This window comes from Gigantopelta aegis, chromosome 4 (genome assembly GCF_016097555.1).
Source record: "Gigantopelta aegis isolate Gae_Host chromosome 4, Gae_host_genome, whole genome shotgun sequence".
In the NCBI taxonomy this organism is placed as follows: domain Eukaryota; kingdom Metazoa; phylum Mollusca; class Gastropoda; order Neomphalida; family Peltospiridae; genus Gigantopelta; species Gigantopelta aegis.
This window is the reverse complement of record NC_054702.1, coordinates 89,301,540-89,327,571: the sequence shown is the minus strand read 5'-3', so window position 1 is coordinate 89,327,571 and position 26,032 is coordinate 89,301,540. Positions and strand designations below refer to the sequence as shown.

The 26,032-nt window shown below is 33.0% G+C and overlaps 1 protein-coding gene across 2 annotated transcripts in view; it reads left to right on the top strand.

The window, feature by feature from the left end:
• Nucleotides 1-21,265, top strand: part of LOC121371360 (spastin-like) — a 32,983-nt gene extending 11,718 nt beyond the window's left edge. Inside the window, exons 2-16 of one of the 2 annotated variants that reach the window (XM_041497186.1) lie at nt 4,741-4,824; nt 5,963-6,046; nt 6,491-6,604; nt 7,401-7,570; nt 8,577-8,718; nt 9,292-9,356; nt 9,816-9,890; nt 10,174-10,245; nt 11,260-11,335; nt 12,240-12,331; nt 12,832-12,911; nt 15,214-15,336; nt 16,021-16,091; nt 16,659-16,699; nt 17,117-21,265. In XM_041497186.1, coding sequence (XP_041353120.1) covers nt 4,741-4,824; nt 5,963-6,046; nt 6,491-6,604; nt 7,401-7,570; nt 8,577-8,718; nt 9,292-9,356; nt 9,816-9,890; nt 10,174-10,245; nt 11,260-11,335; nt 12,240-12,331; nt 12,832-12,911; nt 15,214-15,336; nt 16,021-16,091; nt 16,659-16,699; nt 17,117-17,239 — 1,412 coding nt within the window. In that variant the 3' untranslated portion in view covers nt 17,240-21,265. The remainder of the gene's footprint in view (nt 1-4,740; nt 4,825-5,962; nt 6,047-6,490; nt 6,605-7,400; nt 7,571-8,576; nt 8,719-9,291; nt 9,357-9,815; nt 9,891-10,173; nt 10,246-11,259; nt 11,336-12,239; nt 12,332-12,831; nt 12,912-15,213; nt 15,337-16,020; nt 16,092-16,658; nt 16,700-17,116) is intronic. The other variant, XM_041497187.1, reaches the window with a different exon arrangement.
• Nucleotides 21,266-26,032: the final 4,767 nt, after the last annotated feature.

Genomic DNA, 26,032 nt, shown 5'->3' with positions numbered 1-26,032 from the left:
CAATGAGGTACATTATGCTTGTTCAAGTACATTTTGACAAACGGACAAGTGCTTATTTCGATCGCTGATCATGTATTAAAAACTGCTAAATATATCACATATCAGACCTGTCAACCCTCCCGGATTCCGCGGGAGTCTCTTGGTATTTGATCAAATCTCCCACCCTCTGCGTGGGAGACAATTTCTCCTGTTAAATGACATTTTTGTAAGCATAAAAAATAAATCGATAAAATAATTATATGTGCAGTCTTTTATTGGAAAAGTGTACAGATATTTTGCTGTTAATGAAAATTAGTAGCCTTCATTTGTGTACTGGTATGTGGAGTACCTTTCCAGTAGAAGAATTTGAAAAGTTCATCTTCCTTTCTTTACGGCATAATATAAAATATTATTTGTTTCCGGTTACCTGACCAACCCAAATTTTATCCTGCTAACCTTAATCTTTAAAAAAAACCCAAGATTACTATGAACACAAGAGACCTACATTTCTGTCAAATACTATGAAAATTCAGTTGGATTCCCACACCTTTACATAACAGGAATCTGTGATAATAAAAAATTTCATCTTCTTTTTTTCGCAATGTATTTTCATGATGCCCATTATAAATGAGCTTTGTCTTTATTTGCTATTAGTAAGGATGTCAAAATAATTTGGATTCGAATTTGCAAGAAAAGTTTGAATTTGTCTATCCAACTTGGTGCACTTAATGTTTGATGTACGGTGTATTTGGTATTGACGAACCTGATCATAAACATTCATAAATGGAATTGATGCTTGTCACGAATATTATGAATCTAGCTGTGATGTGTTTGTAATTGTACCCTTTACATAAAGGATATACATTTACTGCCAGGCTTTACATAACGGTAATGTGTATAAGATTGTCGACTGAAGGCAGCTGGTTTCTGGTTCCTGTAGATGGATCACAGCACTGAACGAAGACACTTCGTGGATTATTGATCCATGCAGGTCTGGGAAGCTGATAATCCTCACTTACAAGATGTAACATAGTCATGTTGTTGCATGCCATGGCGGTGTCTATAGCCTTTTTTTCATGATGGTGTGATCACCCTGGGCATTATTAATATAATGCTTGTAATGAAGCGAAAAAGCCATTTGGCTTGATGTTAATGTATGATGTACATAAGAGTTATGATTGACTGAATGTAAAGACCGGTGTTTCAGGTTATTTTCTTTTGTATAATCAATGAAGACACCTGTTTTTTTATATGAATGTTGTGATTTTAAATTGAATTTGACATATATGTATTACTTAACTTTTCAAGAAATGGCATGTTTAGTGCATCTTTCTTTCTTTTTGTAATTTTAGTACACATTTAAAAAATGTTTTAGTCAAATCACTTAAAATAAATTTCATCATGATGATCTCATAAAATCCAGTGTGAGTTTTATTTTCACTGTCCAAATGAATTGTCCAAATAAATGAATGGATGAATGATACCCCAACATGAATGCAAATTAGCTGTTGGGGTTTAAAGAAAGGTTAGTTTTCACTGTCCAATGCTTGACAGCTATAGTCCATCCCATCCTACAAAACCTTTTTTTGTAAATAATTTCAGTTTTGTTTGACATAAGAAAAGTAAAAGTGTGTTGGAAAAAAACAAAAAAAACAACCCTATTTTTGTGTCCAATTTAGAAAACAGTCGGCTCAGAAATCAATAACTTGTAGTCAATTCTATAGCATGAAAAAAGGTGTTCCCTGTGGGACGGACTATAGGTGGACAGTGTCCGGTCTCCTGGTGGTTATTAGTCCACTACTGGTTCAACCAGAGGGGACTATAGGTTTCATGTCTGTCCTGTCTGTTCCGTATAGTAATCTGGATGGGTTTTTTTCAGAATGCATTGAGATATTAAGCTGAAATTTTATGTATAGCTTTATCATGTACTATCTTTATCAAGTACTGTTACAGATTAAATTTGTGTTTTATGGCGATTTACCCATTTTTGACTGAGTTTGGCCCTTGAACTTAGGAGATGTCAAAAATTGTTTTGGCCTGGTAGGGGACATGTATTCCTGCTGTAGCATTACTCTCAGAATGCCTGTTTTTCACTGTCCAGTGCATGACAGGTGGACAATGTCATGACTGATGGTCATTTCTATTTACACTCATTAACACATGTCTGTTGGGGTGTTAATTCCGTATATATGAACTGTTAGTTTATTCCAGCTGGGTATCGCGGTTTGAGCTATTACTTCATGTACGCTGTAACATGAAATACATGTCTTCTAAACCAGCCAGTTGGCTTCTGTCATGTTCATCATCAGTTAATGAAACATTTTTTAATTATTTGTTGTTATTATTATATACAAGCTCAGATTTGTGGACATTGTGATGAAAATAAAGTGAAACCACTCAAAACTGGATCCTCTGTAAACCAACGTTTTCTCAAGACAGGACGTTGTTCAATCTTTTAAAAAATATGTCCATACAGAACAGAACCTTCTATACTGGATACCCCTTAAACCAGACGTTTTCCTTGCTCCCGTGGGTGTCTGGTTTAGAGGGGTTTCAGTGTAGAAGCAGAGAACATAATTAATGTTTTTAAAAAACAAAATGGGGTATTGTTCTAAAGCCAGCTTTCTGTACTTGACCATCAATAACCCTGACAGGACTTTGTGGCTATATGTATAGTGTCGGAATGTTTCCAAATCTTATAATATACTAGCAGTATAAATTAACCTACCGCTACATAATCTGCCGACCACTAATGATGTTGCTTTAGGTAGATGTAACTGTTAGTACTGAGGGGCGGGATGTAGCTCAGTGGTACAGCACTCGCCTGATGCACGATCGATCTAGGATCAATTCCCATTGGTGGGCCCATTGGGCTATTTCTCGTTCCAGCCAGTGCTCCACACCTAGTGTAACAAAGACAGTGGTAACCTGTCTATGGGATCGTTCATATAAAAGATCCCTTGCTGCTAATCAAAAAGAGTAGCCCATGTAGTGGCGACAGCGGGTTTCCTTTCTCAATATCTGTGTGTGGTCTTTAACCATATCTCTGATGCCATATAACCGTAAATAAAATGTATTGAGTGCATCGTTAAATAAAACATTTCCTGTTAGTACTGCTTGTGTTAATTATCTAACATTTAGAAAATACACCCAAGCAATATATATAATATTTTTCCTGACTGAGCCAGATAATAATATTTTATTGCTTTATGTATTGTTCAGCTAAATGTGTCAGGGGTTTCCCCAGAGGCATATAGCTTAGCGGGATGCTGCTTTTTAGGTATGTAAGTAAGCATCATGGAAGCATCTTAAATCAATTGCTGGTACAGTTTAATTGACCATGTGTGATAATAGACTGATGTTTGTAACAACTTTTGGAACTTAACAGTACACAAGTATGCACACCTCTAATAGGTCATACATATTCTTCATACCTAATTAGGTGCAAGGCTCTCAACACCCTTTTATTTGACAATGGTCAATTGCTTTAAAATTGTCCTAGACAACAAAGCTGGCATGCGTTAAAGTGTGGAGCCATCTTGTCTCCCCGATACTTCGGTATGAGTACGATTACTAGATTAATAGCATGCTGCTCTGATATCAAACAATCCTAGCCCATGATTTTTATTAAAGTGGGGGCTGAGTCGTTCAGCCGCTCACCTTTAATTTTCACCCAATGAGAACACTGCCCAGTCTTAATTAACTGAATGATGAGTCATTGACACAATAAACATAAAATTATAATACTAAACTAAAATAAATAATATAAATTAAAGAAATATATAATAAATAATATAATATAATAATTTTAATTAAAAAACAAAAAACAAACATGATTTGCTGGTTTGAAGATAAACACTTAACTGTTTTCAACCCATTACCCCACTTATTTTGACTTGATTTGTGTTTAACTCATCCTAAAAATGTAAGCGCCTTTAAACCAATCCTGGGGATTTTGTAGTTTTTGCTAATGTTAATTAACGTTTGAGCATAACAACCATTGGGAGACAGTTTTCCTGTGATAAGTTCTTACACTGTTAAGAGGTCGACTAAAATGTGGTACAGTATGGTTTGTAATGTGGCAGAATGAACCTGTCAAAATACATTGTCTTGTACTTGCATGTTAATTCATTTTGAAAGTTACATTACTTCAGTACAGAGGAATGAACAGGTTTCGTTGAAGGCTTACATTTTCTTATCCTTACATCTAAGTCTGACAAAGTTAAGTTACATGTACATGTATTTCAATTTGAGTATTCTAGACAGTTTTGATGTTTCTGCTAAGGCCTGAAGAACAAAATTGTGTGTTTTCAGGAACCTGACCTTATCTAGAAAAAAGGGTCAACCATTATTTTTATTTTTGTATTCTTATAGGTGAAAAGTGTACATATACATAACATTTTATCTGGACCCTTAACAGTGAATGTAGTAATTTTAAAAGAATTTTGTTTTTTAAACCAAACCTACCATACCCATTTTTGGGGGCATTTTAAAAAAAAATTTTTTTAGGCCTAACATGAAACATTTTTATATATCAAAAGTGTTTGCCATATTGTGGTCCTTTGAACATATAGATACTTAGTTTTACAAACTTAACTTTGTATTGTATTTTTACAGTGTTTTGTCAAGATTTATCTGATTTAGTGAACATTTGTGATTTAATTTGAATATTGATTAGTTCTATAACTTGGTTTTATTTCCTTATTGTTTGTGATTGTTATTTTTATGATTAAATTACTAATATTACTATTTATATTTCAGGCCGCAAAGACTTGGCTATTGAGTTGTACAAGAAAGGCATCATGGAGTTGGAAAAAGGGATTGCTGTGGTTGTTACTGGACAAGGTATGTATAATATACCCATTCAATCTTATATTAGTAAATTAAGGAACATTTTGATCTGTTCAATAAAACAAATATTTTGTTAAACATAAAAGTCTGAACTATTTTTGTAGGAAATCTCCCATAATTGCTTGAAAGTTAGCCACCGTGAATGTTTATTTTCAATTTTATTTTATTTTTGTTGAACAAAATATTGTTTTGAAATGTTAAAATTACTAGTATGTGTAGTTATAATGCCAATTTCTTGCTCCAGCCAGTGCATCACAATTGGTATATCAAAGGCCGTGGTGTGTGTTATCCTGTCTGTGGGATGGTGCATATAAAAGATCCCTTGCTGCTAATCGAAAAGAGTAGCTCATGAAGTGGCGACAGTGGGTTTCCTCTCTCAGTATATGTGTGGTCCTTAACCATATGTCTGACGCCATATAACCGAAAATAAAATGTGTTGAGTGCATCGTAAAATAAAATATTTCCTTCCTTTTATAATGTCAGTATGATCATAAAATAATCCTAGCTCAATTCATGTTTTGTACAATCCACAATTTTCCAGTAAAATAAAGCCATTCACACAAGAAATGTCAAACAGACACTTGTTAATGGATTGTTTTTGGGTACAGACATAGTCGTGGAATATTTAGCATTTATTCTTTTGTCAAAGGGTGGGACGTAGCTCAGTGGTACAGCGTTTGCCTGATGCACGATCGATCTAGGATCGATTCCCGTCGGTGGGCCCATTGGGCTATTTCTCATTCCAGCCAGTGCTCCACAACTGGTGTAACAAAGGCTGTGGTATGTACTATCCTGTCTATGAGATGGTGCATATAAAAGATCCCTTGCTGATAATCGAAAGGAATAGCCCATGAAGTGGCGACAGCCGGTTTCCTCTCAATATCTGTGTGGTCCTTAACCATATGTCTGACGCCATATAACCGTAACTAAAATGTGTTCAGTGCGTCGTTAGATAAAATATTTTTTTCTTTCTTTCTTGAGTCTTTAGATACTGTATTTAAAAAAGGAGTCATGATGTTTAATGGGTTTGTCAAGTTTACAGTAAATATTATATTTTTGCATTTGGCGTAATGTTAGATTATTGGTGTGCTGTAATACTGTGATGTCTTTTATGTGGTGATTACATTATCAGGTCAGACTGTTGAGAGAGCTCAGCGCCTCCGGGAGAAAATGCAGACCAACATGACAATGGCACGAGACAGATTGGAAATTCTTGGTTAGTAGAGATCTCTGCAGGTGCATCCAACATTTTGAAATGTCAAATAAGTATTGGTTTTGGGGAATAAAGCATAGATGTACATATAGACTAAAAGTATGTGTCTTTATTTTTGTTTTTAGTGAGTTGTGTAGAAAAAACATTTGCACCTAAAATCCATTATTTTTTTATGTATTTTATGGCATGGATTTCCACAACTGAGTTTAGTTATTTGTGTACTTGCTTCGTACATATGGCTTCATATATTTTGTTATGTGCTCATTTACTGTGTACGGTAAACAAGAATTTACCTGTAGTTTCTGAATGTTTGTAGTATAATTACAATCATTTTGTGGCTTTTGCTGTTCCTTTTTAGACTTGCTCTTTAGTTGTAGAAAGTTTTTGTTTTAATCTTTTGCTATTATTGTGTTTTTGGTTTATATTGTGTTTTGTTTGTGAGGTTAGAAAGAATATATGGAAAGATTGAGTTAACAGACATTCAAGAAGAGCCTGTTTGGGAACCTGTCCCTGGATGCAGTTTTACCAAATCCAGGAGTGCTCCTGATACCACTTTTAAAGGTAGCGGTAGTTATCTCCCTTGTATCACAATCTATCACAGTAATGCTTTGTAACATAAAATCCTGAGAGTGCCGATTCCAACTGCATTTTGATGTATCATGTACGTTTCTAAATCTGCAATATATTCCATACACAATTTGACGATTACTGACCTTGTTTTTGTTGTATTTGGGGAATTAAACACAGTATGACTAAATATGTTATTTTTTTGTTGAAAGACAGCAAAGCGTTTTGTCACAAGTTTGTGCTTGTTTACATTAGTTGACTTTGCATTACGTTACCTACTCATTAATTGAATAGAATTTTGTCTCATCTTTATTTTCATTGGTCAGGGCAATATCACTTTTAATGGACCGGTGGGACCATCTCAGGGCAAATTCACTATTCATGGAAGGTCATGTGACTGGTTTTTGACCAATAAGAAAACAGATATATTTTCATTATGTAATAATTTCTGTTATTTAGGTTGTAAAAATTTTATTATTATTATTGGACTCGTATAGCAATGATGATTTAATATTTGTTATAGGTGTTACGGTGTATTTATGTATTAAAAACCACAACAAAAATAAACTGCTTTTAGCATGAAAATAAAATTATATTAAAACTGTGTAATCATTTAAAAACAAATCTCCAATTGAAAGAAATTAACTCTGTATTGTTACAAAACATCGTAACTTTATTCCATTAAAGTGGGTATAACTTTAATCAAACATGAAACTTATCCAATATTTATGTCATCTATTTATTCTGTGTTATAATAAATAAAAATATTTGTCATCACGTAACTTTGCAGCTTCTTCGAGACCGCTGAGAGCTTTGAAGCAACAACCAATGGCAATACACAAAAGTAACACACTTCCTCGGTCGCTGTCTGCCAACAAGGGCCAAGATGCCAGGGGCCTTACCTCCCCACGAACTGGCAGGAAAGGATCCCTTCATACGAGAAACCTTTCACAAGGAGAGGTGAGTCACACACGAATTTATCAACAGTGAAAGAAAAATCTACAATCCAACTGGATTTACTTGCTGATTCATGGTGGGATTTCGTTTAGTCTGAAGGAGATGTACACATTTCTTTTTAATTTTATCAGTCAGTAGGTCCATTTTGATAGGGTAAAATATAACGTGATTCACAACATTAAATAGATCGATAAAATAAAAACCCAAACAAATTATTTTAATGCTAGAATTAAAAAACCAAAAGGATTGTATATTCAGGTATGTGATTTTGCTGTTGTTTGATATCATCTGTACTAACCAAAACATGTCAGTTCAGATGCACCTCGAAGAAAGAATATTAGTAGATACATATATATTTGCAGTTTATATTTAGTCATGTTGATATTAATTTGTGTGTATGAGAGACAGACAGACAGACAGACAGACAGACAGACTTGAATTTCATTTCCGCTAGAAATGCTGTTGATCATTTCATCATGTCTCTTGAACTTACTTTGGCAGTTAGTTTTATATAGATGTGTGTCCACTTTATCCAGTTGAAACTCATATTTTTCATTAAAGGGACATTCCTGAGTTTGCTGCAATTATCGACTAACAGAGAGTTTTTAACGATTGTGGTTACATATCAAATATATTTGTCTGCATAAAATATAAGTGGCTGTGTATTAAACGTGTTTCTGATCGTTTTAATATTTGTACTAGCTTAATCTCATTTTATTTCCTAAAATATGTTTTTTTCGTACATACGAAATTATTTGAAAACAAAATCCAGTTTAGGCTTCTTACAAATATTAAGACGACTAGAAACACATTGAATATACAAACACTGATATTATAAACAAGAAAATATTTTAATATGTAAGTTTAATCGTAGAAATATTTTATTAGTCGGAAACATCTTACAATGCAGCAAAGCCAGGAATGTCCCTTTAATACTTCCTGAAGTTTACTCATATAATCTTTAGAAATGAACCACATCCACTAATTGACATGATGTTTGGTGTTACAGATGAAAAGCTCAGGAAGTTCCTCTTCTGGTCAACAAAGGAAGGTGTCATTGTCTGGCCTGAAGAATTGTGATAAGAAATTAGCCAACATGATACTCAATGAAGTGGTCGACCAGGGACCTCCTGTCAATTTTAAGGATATTGGTAGGTTGTCATAAATGAAATCAGTCAGAGATGGATAGGTAACAAGTTCATGATTCTCAATGGACCCAATGATATAGGCCCTTTGTATTCTGATCAATGTTCCAAGACTGGTTTATTAGAAGGCTGTATCGCTGCAAGTGCTATTTCTGACAATGGGACAAGGTGGCAACTTTCTAATGGAAGTTTCACTATCAAAGGATATGCTTAGTTCCCTCAGACATCCAAAATGTGGCCCAAAATAACATTATTATTATAACCAACTTCAAATAAACAAGTACATTATGCAGTCTGAAATGGACCATTGCAGGCAATTTGAACTTTTTGTTGTCTATCAATGGGGAGTCGTACCTTCAGAGTTTTTCTATAAAATGTTTTTGGCATCTCTTTATGGGTCTTGTTAGGTTCACAAATTTTAATTTTTGTAAGTGGTGCTGATTGGTACCTCAAGTATTTGACTATGAGCCATTTTAAGAGCCATTTAAATACATCTAACATTACTGTCCCTATGAATTTGTTTACTGGGAATCCACCAGTATTAACAGCTATATTGAACACATTTTGTTCTTGTTACAGCTGGTCAGAATGTTGCCAAACAAGCACTGCAAGAAATTGTAATATTACCTGCACTTAGACCAGAGGTGAGTGGAGTTTTCACTTTAAAATTACCAGTAGTTCATTTAATTGATTAATGTCATTTTCACTGAGGTAATTTAAAAAGAATAAAATGAATCCTTATGTATTCATGTTTGATAATAATTATGATACACTATTGTAAGGACATTTTCTATGTTGTCCATTAAACTATTAATAACGTTTTAAAAATGTGTATATCTGAATTTGATATTGGCCATTTAAAAATTGAACAAGTAGGAGGTGGAGGCTGAGATGAAGAAAAGTAAAAGCCTTCATTTCATATTCCTGCCAGTGACTAATTTCAAACTAAGACATCTTAGTTTGATGTTTTTTTAAAGATTTTTTTTCCAGTAAACTTTCATTTTACATGTGATCATAATAATTTGTTACAATTAAAAAAAAAAAGAAGATTTATATTTGTAATACTGTAGACTTAAGCCTGATGGATACTATTTTCTTTACAGCTGTTCACGGGATTGCGGGCCCCAGCTAGAGGTCTTTTATTGTTTGGACCTCCAGGAAATGGGAAAACAATGTTGGTTAGTACTTCGCTCTAATTCCTATATAGGAAACAACTAAATATTTTTTGGTTATAAATATAAGTGATAAGTACTTAATTTATAAAAAATGTTTGAATAGTTATATGGTAAAGGTATAATTTTCTTTCACTTTCAGGATTTTTTACCAAATTCTTTTAACATAAAATTTAAAAAAATCAAATTAATCCTTTGTTTCAAGTTCCACACACTAAATTCAACATCTAAAAGTAATAGTTTACACATCGTTAGCTTTATCATTATTTAACTCAAATGTTTATTTCAGGCTAAAGCTGTTGCCAATGAGTCTAATTCTGTCTTCTTCAACATCAGTGCATCAAGTCTCACATCCAAATGGGTAGGCTGCTTTTATAGGATATTAAACAAGCTTCCATTTCGTTTCATGTTTATGTCCCAAGTGAAATAATTTTCATTTGTCGCAATTGACAATGAAATTTATTTCATGAGAGACATAAACATGATATGAAATGGTAGCGAGTTTAATATTCTATTTATTACCCTTAATTGTTCTTAATATATATCACTCAATTTGTTTGGTTGACATTTCTGTAAAATTGTAGTGCACTAATCGATGACATCACAAAGTGTTACATCATACTTGGCGTTCTAGTGGGATGTATCACTTTGATATGTACCAAGATATTTTATCCATATGGATAATAATATTTATTATACACTGAATGGTGATTTTATTCATTCTTTTCATTCATAGTTATTTTCGTCCTCTTTTCATTCACAGTTATTTTCGTCCTCTTTTCATTCATAGTTATTTTCGTCCTGAGCACACACGTCAGCTAAATGGGCTGTCTGTCCAGGACAGTGGATTAGTGGTAAAGAGAAATCGGTGTTGTAGTCACCTACCCATTGCATTGTTAAACTTGCTCTCAGTTAGAGCCGGTACCAGGATATGAACCCACTAACTACCAGTCTTAACCATTACACCACCATCTCATTTTAAACGTTTTCATTTATTTCACATTATTAAAGTAGTTGATGGGTTTTTTTCAATACATTACACATTGGATGTTGGTATATATTTTTCTCTAGGTATTTAATACAAATGGTACAGTAAAACATTAGTTTTGAATTGAAAAGGATGTTGCACCTGGTCTTTTAAACATTTACGTACAGATAAATTAAAATGGTATTCGTTTAAGCTGTATTTTATTTTTACAATCAAATACAGCCAAGAATTGGAATTGGCCAACAGGCTCTTCCTTATTTTAAAGCCTCTTCCTACATTTAGCACACACACATAATGTTCTTAATACAGTTATACATTTTCTTCATAAAATATTTATAAGTTATATATTTAAATATTTCTACATGTTATTATTGTCTGGATTTACAGGTGGGAGAAGGAGAAAAACTTGTCCGCACTCTGTTTGCAGCTGCCAGGGAACTTCAGCCATCCATCATATTTATGGGTTCGTATTTCTTCTGGTCAGGGCAGGACGTAGCCCAATGGTAAAGCACTCGCATGATGTGCAGTCAGTCTAGGATCGATTCCCATCGGTGGGCCTATTGGGCTATTTCTCATTCCAGCCAGTGCATCACGAGTGGCATAACAAAGGCTGTGGTATGTGCTATCCTGTCTGTGGGATGGTGCATATAAAAGATTCCTTGCTACTAATGGAAAAACTGTCAAAATGACCATGTGTTTGACATCCAATAGCCGATGATTAATAAATCAATGTTTCCTATAGTTGTCGTAAAACAAAACAAACTTTTTTTTCTACTGGTCAAACCATGTAAATACAGTATTTTGGTTATAAGAAAATAAACTATTTCCTATACAGAAAATACTTGAACAGATTGTACTGTGATTAAATATTAATCTGTGTTAACTATAACATCACTAGGTAGCATATTCTTTGGTAACTTAACATCCATTAAAGTCCCAGACCCTAGTTTCAACCCGTGAAAATGGAAAATAAATTTGTTTAATCTACAAATCTCTAGCCCATTTGGATAGAGTTTTAACAGTGTGAAACGAATCTGTGACACTACAATGGAAAATACGTTTAAAATGCAGACTTGAGCTCGTCTCCATAACTGTTACTTCTCAGAGGTATATGCATTTTTTTTTTTTTTTTTTTTTTTTTTTTTTTTTAAATGCATTTCGAGGAATTAGGAAAACAGTATAACCAGAAACACTTTGAATGTGTGTAAATGGATAATCTAATCAATAAAATCTCAGTAATGTGAGATTTCAATTATTAAAAATGCTCCAATAGTGAAAAATATGCCTTAAACAAGAAACTAGGGTCTTTCACTTTAATGAATTTTATGTTACCACAGAACTCAAAACATTGTTTGTTGGTGTTTCAGATGAAATAGATTCACTGCTGTGTGAGAGACGAGAGGGTGAAAATGATGCTAGTCGTCGACTAAAGACGGAATTCCTTGTTCAGTTTGACGGAGTAAGTAATAAAATTAGTTATTGGAATATCACAAGATATGATTTTTATTAATGCTAAAATTCACAAATATCAGACCTTTAAAAAATATATATATTATTAGTATTCATTATATTTGAATGTTTTGTAGTCATAAAAATAAACATTCCATTTCTACACCCGACAATGGTATATCAAAAACCATGGTATGTGCTGTCCTATCTGTTTGAAAGTCCATATTAAGAATCCCTTGCTACTAATAGAAAAATGTAGTGTGTTTCCTCTGCAGACTATATGTTGGAATTACGAAATGTTTCACATTCAGTAGCCTATAATCAGGTAATCAATATCCTCTGATGGTGTTATTAAACAAAACAAACTTTATATCCTTTCTTACAGTTTTATATTTTGAAAATGGTCATTATGTAGGAACTACTGCTTGTATTGAGTTCTCTAAAGTATTTAAAATTTTAAACGTGACACAAATTCATCTGTAAAAGTGTTTTAATTCCACTTACTTTCAGGTTGCTAGTGGTTCAGATGACAAGGTATTGGTAATGGGAGCAACAAACCGACCACAAGAACTGGACGATGCTGTATTACGGTAATCTCTTTCTTTATTATCCACAGGGTTCAACATAATCAAGTTAATAAAAAAAAACATACAAAGCACCTGTGTAATAACAAGTGTAACATACTTGCCAACTATTACAATTTATGCGGAATAATTAAGATTTGTTTATTCCCATTCTGCCCTACGAATTATAAAGATAGTATTCCGCTTTTTTAAAAACAAATTTAAAAAAATCGTTCAGCGCGTCCTTAAATCGGTCCTTTTGAGTGTGACCCGTTTGTAGTATGCTGGTATTACACAGGTCCCATTACATTACACTGGTCCTATTAGTGAATTACATGCATATCCATTGGTCCAATTGCACTTTACGTCACACATGCAATCAATTTTGACCAATCGTCGCTCGTGTTTCATCGCGGGTTCAATCATCCAAGCCGGCAAAAAAAATGGCAACTAATAATGCAGTGTCACATCAGTTACATACTTGCTGAGTGTATAAAAGTTAGGTTAGTGCTATATAGGTCTCCAAAATTACCATTTGACTACTATTTTAAAATTATTTGAAAATTTATATTTTAGTTATTTTTTAAGAAATAGTGTTACACCTTTTGCAATCTAATTAAAATTAGCTCCACTATTACATGTGGATCTAAAGACAGCCAGTTGGAGCTCATGTCCACCAATCAAAACCTTACTTGCAGAATCCTGCCAGTGATTTAAAAATAATTTGAAAACATTCCGAATTATCCTGAGGGTATACATGTTTCGTGTGAATTACGAATGCCTTAAAACATGTTTTATTTTATAAAATAAATAATTTGTAATGTAAAACTGAAGACTGATTTAGTTTTTTTAAATTTTATAAAATAAATAAATAATTTTTAATGTAAAATTGAAGACTGATAACCCACCCTGTACGTATTGGTATGGTTCGCTGTACTGCGGCCACTAAAATAGACTCGCCCGATATTTTTAGAATTTGTATGCTCCCAAATAACGTTATAAAAGGTGAAGTGTGATTGGTCAATATTTAAATTATTATTTACAGACGAAATGTTACCTGGACATTGGGGACTACGCAGTGTTGTTAGTTTTAAATCACTGGCAGGATTCTGCAAGTAAGGTTTTGATTGGTGGACATGAGCTCCAACTGGCTGTCTTTAGATCCACATGTAATAGTGGAGCTAATTTTAATTAGATTGCACCTTTTGCACCTTACGCCAACCTAGAAATTTGTAGTTTGAAGGATTATGTGCACATTGTACATGTTTATCTACTTTGATGTGTTACACTCACTGTAAATATGTTTACTTATGATGAAAGCTGGTACAAATCACTTCAAGAATGTCCCTAAAATGTCTCAAAAATGCTCCAGAATGCACCATTGTTAATGTAGTTTTTCAAAATGTTCCAAGGGGGGTGGGGGCTCGGCTATAAATCGATTATTAGGATTTTCATTTCATTAGAGTTGGCAGGTATGATGTAATCATGTGAGTAACCAATGACATGATTTTGGGAAGTGATTTCATTAACATAATGTAGCTTCCCCAGTCTTAGCTCATATTTCATTAATAAAGTAATGTTCTTTGTGACTTTATTTTGTTTGGTCAATTCGTCGTCTCCTTCTTGTTAAGCTATGAAATGTTTTGACACGGTCCTTGTCATTCATACAATTATAATAATATTATGGATAATAAACAAATTATTAAACTTGTGTGTGTCGTACTGATTTTACAAAACTCGTGTTAGGATTCATGTATTACCTTCACTCTTGCTCGGGCAATGCAAGAATCCTGACATTAGTTTCGTAAAATCAGTATGGTACACAAGCTCATATACTATAGTGTTAAAACAGATTTCATTAAAAATATCTTTTATAGTATCTTAATCATTATTGTACATGTAATGTTTATTTGAAAACAAAAATCATACATATTCATTGTTTTCACCCTAATCTATTTCCTTTTTCTTTTCAATTTAATATTTAAAAAAAATTTAAATAAGAAAAACTATATGGTACACAAGCTATATACTATAGTGTTAAAACAGATTTCAGTGAAAATATCTTTTATAGTATCTTAATCATTATTGTACATGTAATGTTTATTTGAAAACAAAAATCATACATATTCATTGTTTTCACCCTAATCTATTTCCTTTTTCTTTTCAATTTAATATTTTGAAAAAATTTAAATAAGAAAAACTATATTTTCTGCTGAAATAGTATGTTTTATTTCAACAAACAAATATTTTTTATAGAATCAACTGTGTAGCTTAATGTACTTTTTGTCGAGAAATAACATGATTAGAATGCATTTGTTTGTTTTAACAGGCGCTTCACAAAACGTGTGTATGTGATGATGCCTGACCTCGCGACCAGACGGAGTATGATAAGTCATCTGTTGTCAAAACACGACAATCCTTTGTCACCCTCAGAACTTGACCATCTCTCCAGGTAACTATTATTTTCGAGTTCATATCCACTTGAAGTTCAAGTGCACTGTAATGACCACACATGTGTCAGTTATCTGGGCTGTGTGTTGAGGACTGCAGTTAATATTGTCCAGGACAGTGGGTTAGTTGTTAGTGGTTAGTGAGAGGGAAGTAATTCATTCATACTTGCTTTTATCCAATTTTAGATTCAAGCATGCTGTCCTGAGCACACACCTCAGCTATCTGGACTCTGTCCAGAGCAGTGGGTTAGTGGGTTTGTCATTAGTGAGAGAGAAGTCTGTGTAGTGGTCTTACCCCTACCCATTGATTCGAGTCGTTCAACTTACTCTGGGTACCAGAAGGCTAACCCAGTACCTATCTGGATTAGGTCCGATTGCTTAACCACTACACCACTGAGGCCATTTGTAGATAACTTAAATCTCCACAATGAGCCATTAAAACTCACTCTAGGTGGATGGTAGTACTGTTATTGTGAGAAAGGATAACAGAAATTTTACTTAACACATTCAATCTGACGTAACTGTTGTTTTCTTTTTGACAAATTATCAATATTTTCTTACAGAAACAGGTTTCTGGTTTTTTTTTTATAGTATATATATTCCAATGACCACAGGATTTACTTTATTTGGTATTTCAAAGTGAAGATTTTAAGTGATGCCAATTAAACATTATTTTCTGTTTTCAGGTTGACTGATGGTTATTCTGGTAGTGATCTCACAGCCTTAGCCAAAGATGCCGCTCTGGGGCCCATTCGAGGTAAGATATGCAGGGCAACATAAACACTTGCAGATAATAATTATTGGTTTAACGTCTACAGTGAAACTCTTCTACACCAGACACCCATTCAACCAAGTAAAAAGTTTGATTTTATCTGGTGTGGAGATGTTCTCATCTGTACTTATTTGAAAAGGGACTATGAAAAATGTCTGGATTTGAGGGAATTGTGGTTTATAGAGGGTTCGATTTAGAGGAGTTTTACTGTATCTTGAAGGCAAAACCTTATGTTATTCTGTTTCGTGTTACAGCATTTCTGAAATCCATATGGAACTGAAAATAATTATTAGTTCTTTATTGTCTTATAGATATCCAATATGGTTGTATAACTTGGTCTTGTAGGGGTCAAAAGATTTAAGTCTGAGTGAAATTGTAACTGCAGTCGTTCATTGTCTTACCTTGACAAAGTAAACAAGTGAGATATACCTATTAAGTTTCCCATGGTTGTGATGGTGTCAATGTTTTGTGTTTAGTTCAGCTTCAAAGTTTTGCATGTAGCTCCATTTTTTACAAACTGTATGTTTTACATTTAGCTTGTTTACATTTCAGAGCTGAGTTTAAATGAAGTAAAATGTGTAGATGCAAATAAGGTAAGAGATGCATTACTGTTCAAACACATTTAACTAGTTAACAATTAAAAGTTTTTACCTGAGTAAAATTTGTGAATATAACTTAAAATACTGTATAAAGTGGTCTTTTTTGTTGGTTTCATTTTATGCAGTCATATTCTTTTAAGCCCAAGAGCCAGGTGTGTTTAAATGGTATATCCACTATGATTTATAAATTTGTTTTAAAACTACATTAACAGGACATATGAATGTTCACATAACAGGAAACTTGAACCACAGATACATTGGAAGATTCCATTTAATTATTAAATATTTGGAAAATCAGACCAGCTTACTACTGGAACAGCAGGAGTGGTTACAGTTATTATGTGTGAAATATTAGATGAAATATTTTTTAAAGAAAACCCTTCATTGATTCTTTTTTTATAATTTTTGTAGGTGCGCAGTATCCATATGGGTGATTTCATGGATGCTCTGAAGAGAATAAGACGAAGTGTTCCTGTAGATACTCTCCAAAAGTTTGATGACTGGAACAGAAGCTATGGTGATATCACCACATGATGGTTTTAACTCGGCTCTGTCATGTACATTTATGTTGCAATCAACAATTAAACTTTTTTAGCCAACCCACCAAGTCAGGTCTTAGCAGCCTAAGATCTTTTTGTCCTGCCAGTATAACCTTTGATCCATTAATCAACACAAATCAGGAAAAAACCAGCTAATAAATGGTTAAAATGTGTTACACTAATTAAATGATGGCGATTGTGGTTGTCAACATGAAATAAAAATATTTGACCATTCAAATGCGAGAAATTTATTGGAGAAAACAAATATTTTTAAAGACTGCCCCTGCCCCTAAGTGGACATTTAAATAAGTGTTTTAAAACATTTGATTTGCTTCCACCATGCATTTATCTATTTTATCTTCCTGCCCCGAGTCAGACCACCGATCATATCGGAGGCCGGACTCTGGATAGGCATGTTCGAAACCATAGAGGTCTAGGAGCATGTTAAAACCGTATCTAAGTCTAAGTCTAAGGTAATGACATCATCTATGCTGACGACCACAGTGATACCGCCATATTGTTATTCTTGACATCATTACTTGCAATTAAATTTTAGTCTTAATTGCAAGACATAACCATAGGTTATTCTTTAATTACATGCTGATATGTATTTTATTGCATCACCCATTTATCGTTTTGTTAATTTCATCCCATCCATGTGTGTTCACCCTATGAAAGGAGTACAGTTAGATTAGTATCTGCATGTAAAACATATCTGTGGTTAAACTAGTTCTACTGGATACTTTAAAGATTAAAACCTGTTTATTTTTTATGTGTTTGTTGGCATACGTAATGGAGAATTATTGATTTATGTTAAACGTTTCTGCTACTAAAATATACAATTATATTGCAGTAAAATTTGTTGCCACTTGTGTTGCAAATTCTTATTATTAAATTTTGCTCGCCGGTAATAAATAACATACTTCGGGTTTTACTCTGAAATGATTGAAACAAATGTTTAAAGTTTAATTTGATGCCAAGTAAGATTATAATAATTACCTAATTATATATTGTAATGCTACTACATTGTATTATATACAGTGCAAACACTAGGTAGTTCATATTATAAAGAAAGTTTACCAAATCCTTTGTTTGAACTGAAGTCATTAAAAAAAAGGATTTTTCATTATTAAATTGGTCAGTGTAGTGGATGATATTTTTTGGTAAGAATTATGAATAAATATATAAACAATTAACACATTAATTGCATTCCATAAATCCACTGAGTTTATTAATATATTAACATTTGTTGGATGTGATGCCATTCTTCCTTTAAGCAGAATAACACGACTCAGAGTAAGGGCAGCAAATTTATTGTGAATGTTTAAAAACGGCTTCATTTAAGTTACATTCCTGTTGCATTGAAAATATAACATTTCCATGGTATTATTTTTGATAAGATATTACAAGTGTGGTAAATGCTTATTGTGTTGTAATTCCATTAAAGTCCCATCATATTTGCCGAATATATACATGGTGTGAACAATAGTTTGTTTTATTTTTAATGAGGTGCACATACCACGTGATTAACAGCATATAACATATCCCATCCATCATTTATCTGAAGTTGGACCATTTGAAATAAAGGTCTCCTTTTTGGCCCGTCCTGAATACTATGCATTGTAAATAATTTAAAAACGGTGATTCATAGTTGTCTAATTTAGTGAATATTCCTAGGCCCAGTACTGTATATAAACAGCTTTTGATCTCTTCAATCTTCAGACATTAAACATTATTTGCAATGAATATTGTTCAGGATGGGACAAAATGGAGATCCATATATGAATTGGCCCAGTTACAAGAAGCTTTGTTTTATTTTAAATGTAGACTTGAAACCACTCTTTCATGAAACATTAACTGTTTGCAGTGTCTTCATTAATTAATAGAGTGTTCTTTGTTGTAAGCCAAATCATCTGAATCTCCTGTGGCAACTAACCTGTAAAATAATTATTACTTTGTTCTGGGCACTGTATTATTAATAATTATTTTGAAGATATAAGAACTAAATAAGAAAATGTCTTTGATACTATTGTTAAAAATGTACATCAAAATGGCTGATGCAGCTTATGAAAATTAATAACTGTTTATGCCAGCATTATCAGGTTATGCTTGCAGTGTTTACTACTGCATTCCAATCTGCATTTACCATTATACTAACAAGTTATAAAGCTTATATTGTTACACCATACCCAGTTGTTGTCCATTTGATTAGTGATTATGCTATATATTGTAAATTTGTGTGTTTCAGTTGTGTTCAGTCAGTGTTATGTATAGTTTGTAAAATTTTAAATAATTTATAAGTTTATTGATGTGTTCACACAAGTATGTTAAGTGAGTTATTATACTTATTTTCATTTTGTTATTTTGTTGATCTTCCATTTATAAAGTGCTAATTGTACAGCCTTCATTTCAGTAAAGAAATGTCTAGTTCATTAGTCAGTAATACTGCTCTACAAACAACAAGTCCAGGCAATTTATGTGCAGGGTTGAGCTGGCTCAAACTATAGAACAGACAGTCTTTGTGCAAGGAGTGCAATATGCTGTGTAGACTTAGACTTTCAGAATGTCAGATATTACATATTGTTAAACATTTTATATATTAATTAGGTTTAGAATAAATAGTTAAGCCTTCTTTGCCAAATGTTCATATAGTTGTGTTAGTACCAATTTTAAGTAAATTGTTGGTGTTTCATTATCATTTGGAATCTCTATTTGATGTTTTAACACATTTCAAATTTCCATTAGTAGTTCAATGTTTTTTTGTTTTTTTTGTTTGTTTTTTTTAAACCTTTTTTTTGTGTTAAAGCCAAATAAATCAAATTGCCCAAAGCTTACAGAGTGTTAGTATTGGGTTTTAAAATTTACACATAAAGTAGATATATAAATTTAAAAAAAAAAAGTTTAACATGTTTTGCATGTCAAAATTTTGCAACCTATGAAAGCTGGACATTGATATTTTATATGTTACCCACATTAATTTGTTAAATTTTTACTAATTATTAATCACTACTGGTATTGGCTAGAAGTAAAAAATATCTTTTAGTTACCGTAAGACGTACAATTTAAAGCATTTTCAAATAGTGGTTACACAATTTTGGGTTCATGTGAACTGTTAATTGGTTACCATGTGAACAGTTTGTGTTTTTAAATTAATAAAAATCTGTTCGTTTTACTCTTTATTGCTTGTAAATTTAAGAAAACCAGTGATAGAAGTTTTCTGCCATGCATATGATATAAACATTGGACTTAAAACTATTCGTTGATTACTTTGTTTTGAATTTTCATAATTCAGCAGTAACATATTACTTTTTGGGGTTAATAAAAGTATGTTGTTTCTTGGGGCACTTTTTAGAAACAAAATGGACAATTATCAAATGTGTTTCATAAAAATGGAATGGTATTTTTTCATATTGTTTAATGTTTACTTGATGCATGTATCCTAAACCACTTAATGTTCCTAGTGTTCTCAATAGTCATTGTGCAACATAAATATAAGGTAATGCTTATAGATTTTAGTTTGCAGGCATTGAGTTTGGGAATTGTTTTTATATTAGGATTCCACTTGAATTGTAAATGATGTAATCTAGATATTTTGGGATTTTTTTCTCATAATTTTACGCTTCCGGCCCCAAATCTAGGGGTCATGGATGCATGGAATCCTGCTAAATTTGCATATTGGTTCGTTTATGTGAATCTGTTGTGCATGGACAAATGAATATTCTTGGTTTTACCGGTACTTGTATTTGAGTTAAAGACATATTATTTGAGGGCTTTCATTTTGTTTCCATTTGTGTCAATATTTTGTTTATATTTGTTACATAATACATGTTCAGTGTATGGTTATTTTATTGCATTGTGGATTGGACATGTATGCAATGTAGATGTTTACTTTGTTAAAAATTACGTCTTTTTAAATTATGTTGGTTTCTTGCTAATATGTAATCATAAATGGTAAAAGGGCAGTTTAAAGCTGGCTACTGAGTATTTCATCCTCTTTATTGAAATAAATTGTAATTAAAAACATCTGTAGAATGTTTTCTATTGTTGCTCATGCTCAGTAAAGTAACGATCATTTGAGATCTTGTTTACTTCACACAATAATATTTTACAATATCCAAATGAGTACAGTGGACTTTGTCTAAACCGCACTCACTTGGGACTGACGGAATATGCCAGTTTACACAGAGTGTCGGTGTAGACAGACTTTATCCTGAGTTACAGTTGTTGCAATATTGTAATAGGAAAATACTGGCGTAAATAAAACGTTATATTCACTAGCAGTGACCAGACACCAACTCTGTATAGCACTAATAATCCAGTTGATCGTGTTGCATATAACCATGACACCAGGTGCAGTTCATTGTCTATTAGCATTCAGAGAGGTGTGATCATTTCATTTCACTTTGGTGTCCTAATACTACATGTATTGAAAAGAAGAAGGCCTAGTAAGTTGGCTAACTTGGGCCCAATCCTTTTGTTGTTTATGCAATAAAATATGTTTTCAATCAATCAAATTACTGGGGAATTGCTGTCTCTGTTCAAAAGTTAAAATTGCTTATCAGTGTAGACTGAGCTTATTACTTTTTACCATTCCTTTGTTCTTGAATTTGCATCTGAAATCTGGAATAAACAGCAGCTAGTTTAGGCATTTGTATTGCTAATAGATTAACGGTAGCTTTATGGGACTGATATTGTGCCAGTTTAAACAGAGTCCACTTAACATAATTTAATATGGTGCCACAAAACTGAACAGCAAAACTGTTGAAGTATTCCTGCTCATGAGTGCACAAGACAGTCTGTTTGTGGCTCTTCATCTACTGTCATGAAGAAGTGAATAGATATATTGCTTGCATACAACTTAGATATACATTATACAAATTTTGATGAAGAGACTGCCCAGCTTGTTGACTACATTTGTCATTAACATAGAGCATGGAATATTTGTGATAAAAATACTATTGAAAATGCTTCATTCACACCGTCATGTTAAAATTGGATATAATTTTAAATTGTAGTCCATTATTTAAATACCATAATAATTGTGTTTCAAAGCATTCTTGAATTGATGGCATATCCTGATAAAAATAATAAATCTTTTAGCAAATTAAAGACATCCATTTTTACTATTCAGTTATAGCAAAGATTGAAGGTTAAAATGGATGATGAACTTCCAGTTTTGTTATCTTAAATTTCAGTTTTGAATTAAAAGCATTTGTGAAAGTTTGCAAATAGTTTTAACTAAAAATTCTTGAATATTTTTCTAGCAGTTTTTTTATGATCTCATTAAATTCCAGGTGTTCATCTCATTAAAAAAAAATCATGATGTCACTAGTAATTGCTTATATTGTAATTCCTCATTAGGTGTGGTTATATTTAAGCTATGCATAAATCATTGGTATTTACTAATTTTATTCTCATATTTTGTTTGAAGGGCTTTGTAAGCAATACAGGTTGAAGTTATAAATGCTAGTATGTTATTTCATTATAGTACCTGTGGGTGTTAAGTGTGTAGTTGTATTTATGGTACATTTTACGGTAACATGTTGTAATTCTGTCACGTTTATTATAGTCTTCACAGTTTTTTAATTGTTTGACATGTATATTATGTAACAAAAAAAAACAAAAAGCTTGTTGAATTTGAATCTCCCAATTCTGAGTCTGCAAAAAACATTTTATTCCACCCTTAGTGTATGCAATGCAAATGACTTTTAATAAAATGTTGGACTTCCCTCCGCCCCTGCCCATTGTATTACAGGAAAAGCAATCTTATGATAGGCAAAGGCATATTGCATATGTAGCATTTTGTATAGTGGTGGTTGACATACTCTGCTAGTGAAGTGGAGATGTCTTGAAAAACATTCATTCATTCATTTAAATTCATCCATTATTGTTGGTGAAACGGTTTTGTTTTGTAATTTTATTGTGGGTTGTGTTAATGTGTTGTAATGTCTTACACTGTAATACAGTGGGCATCATTTAAGTGCTTTATTATCAATCGTAGCCTGTATTAATGTGACCTAAAACCACACCAAATATAAACATTTTAGACTCTTGAACAACACCTCCGAATATTTTCATGTTGGCATCCGCTTGTTTTTAGTTGATGACTATTTCTATGCAGCTACTAAATTTAAAAAATGTAAATACGTGTATATTGTAATCCTCATTACACATATAAAGTATTACCTAGTTTGGAATTAATCTACAAATGCATTGCCAAATAATTATGATCAAATCTGCTGAAGATGCAAAACAGAATTTATATTCATCTGTATTATATGAAATGGATGTATCAAAACAGACTGTCAAACATTAAAGGGACATACCCTAGTTTTTAAACACTAAGGCATATTTTTTACTATTAGAGCTGTTTTTAATAACTGAAATAAAACTTTACTTAGATTCTATTGTTTAGATTATCCGTTTCCGCACATTCGAAGTGTTTTTGGTCATCCTGGTGTTTTTAATATCACAAAATCCATTTTTCATATTTTTAAAAACACACATGCGTCCGAGAAGTAACAGTTATGGAGTCAAGTTTTAGTCTTATTTTAGAGGGTATTTCACCATTTCAAAGTCACAGACTCTTGTTTCACTTAATTGTAACTTTATCCAAGTGTGTTACACGTTTGTAGATTAACTAAACTTAGTGTTAATTTTCATGGGTTGAAACTAGGGTCCGTCTCTTTAAAGTGTAACGTTTGGTCACAAGTTGTAGTAAAACAAAATCTGTGTATTTTTGCCATTTTCAGTTTTGACATAAGTATATTTTCTTCAAAATATCTTACAGTAATTCATTTAATAAGTATTTATCAACTGTGATGGAATATTTTTTGTTAATGGTTGGTGTTTTTTTTCTCTTGTCTTTGATTTACTAAATCTTAAAAATAGTAATGACCTTTCACACATTTTGTAGACATGTCTAGTGATAAATGCAAACTTCTTTGAATTTTTGTGTGTTCATATTTCCCATCGATGAATTATTATGGAAAAAGCAAACATATAACAAGTTTTTGTCAACTATTGGAAAATGTGGTTGCAACTTAAGTACTTTTTAAATATTATGAATACTCCAGTTTGTTATTAAAAAATGCACAGAAAAATTTATTTAAACAAATTGTTCCCATTTAGTAGAGGTTGGAAATAAGTTTATACTGTGGTAAAAATGCTATTTAGAAGGGGAAATCAAAGCTTCTTTTCCAGTACCTTCTTCATTGCAAACTAGTAATGTATTTAGGTCTTCCTCTCTTCATAGCCGAAGTAAACATTTCTAGTGTCGTAAAACAGAAAACTGGCAAGTTGCTTTATTTCATAAAACTTACGTTTGTTGATACACACATTACAGTATATGTATGTTTATCTTTGTCATTGAATGTTCTGTCTTGGGTTTTAAACCATGTAATAACATTTTGAATAAACACTATATTACTTCCACTTGAGCAGTGCTGTTTTTTTGTTTTTTTTGGTAGGCGACCTGAGTGACCTATTGTTTTGTGATCCGTTTTAGTCTGGCATCCATCGTCTAACAAATTTATTCTTTGCAATTGCCTAGGAGCGTGAGAGCTGGGCCCAAAAGGGGAAAATTAAACTAACTGATAAAAAAAATCATCTCTACTTCCAGGGGCGAGACAGCCCACTTGATGCGCGGTAGGTTTGGGATCGATCCCCATCAGTGGGCCCATTGGGCCATTTCTCACTCCAGCCAATGCATCACGACTGGTACATCAAAGGCTGTGGTATGTGCTATCCTGTCTATGGGATGGTGCATATAAAAGATCCCTTGCTGCAAATCGAAAAGAGTAGTCCATGAAGTGGCAACAGTGGGTTTCCTCTCTCAATATCTGTGTGGTCCTTAACCATAGGTCCAACGCCATATAACCATAAGTAAAATGTGTTGAGTGCGTCATTAAATAAAACATTTGCTTCTTTACTTCCAGAAATATTATAACTGAATAGTCTTCACATATGTAACAGTAAACATAAGGTTCATCTAATTTGTTAATGTCATTAAAGTTGGGTTCCCCATTTGTTCCTGGGCCCTGGGCCCTGGGGTGGAGGTGATATGAAGTTTATTGTAGTTACATAGTAAAATTCATTTAAACTTATTTTGTTTACCATACAACCAAAGTTTGTTTGGCACATGGAATTTTTTTTTTAGTGAATTTCGACATTCTGACAACCCACTTCCAGAAATGCTATAATGCAATATACTAGTATGTAATGCATAGATGGTTTATCTAATTTGTGAATTATTTTCTGGGGAGGGGTTAAACTGTTATTTAGGAGCGGGACGTAGCTCATTGGTACAGCGCTCACCTGATGCGCAATCGATCCCCATCAGTGGGCCCACGGAGTTATTTTTCCTTCCAGCCAGTGCTCCACAACTGGTGTAACAAAGGCCGTAGTATGTGCTATTCTGTCTGTGGGATGGTGCATATAACAGATTTGCTGCTAATCGAAAAGATTAGCCCATGAAGTGGCGACTGCAGGTTTCCTCTCTCGATATTTGTGTGATCCTTGGTTATATGGCATCAATAAAATTTGATCAGCAAGGGATCTTTTATATGCACCATCCCATACAGGATAGCACATACCACAGCCTTTGATGTACCAGTCGTGGTGCATTGGCTGGAACAAGAAATAGCCTAATGGGCCCACTGACAGATCGATCCCAAACCGACCACACATCAAGCGAGTGCTTTACCACTGGGCTACGCCATAATGAAAGAGACTGGGCAACAAAGATTCATGTGGCAAGGTCAGTAATACAAATTAAAGTTCTGCTAGT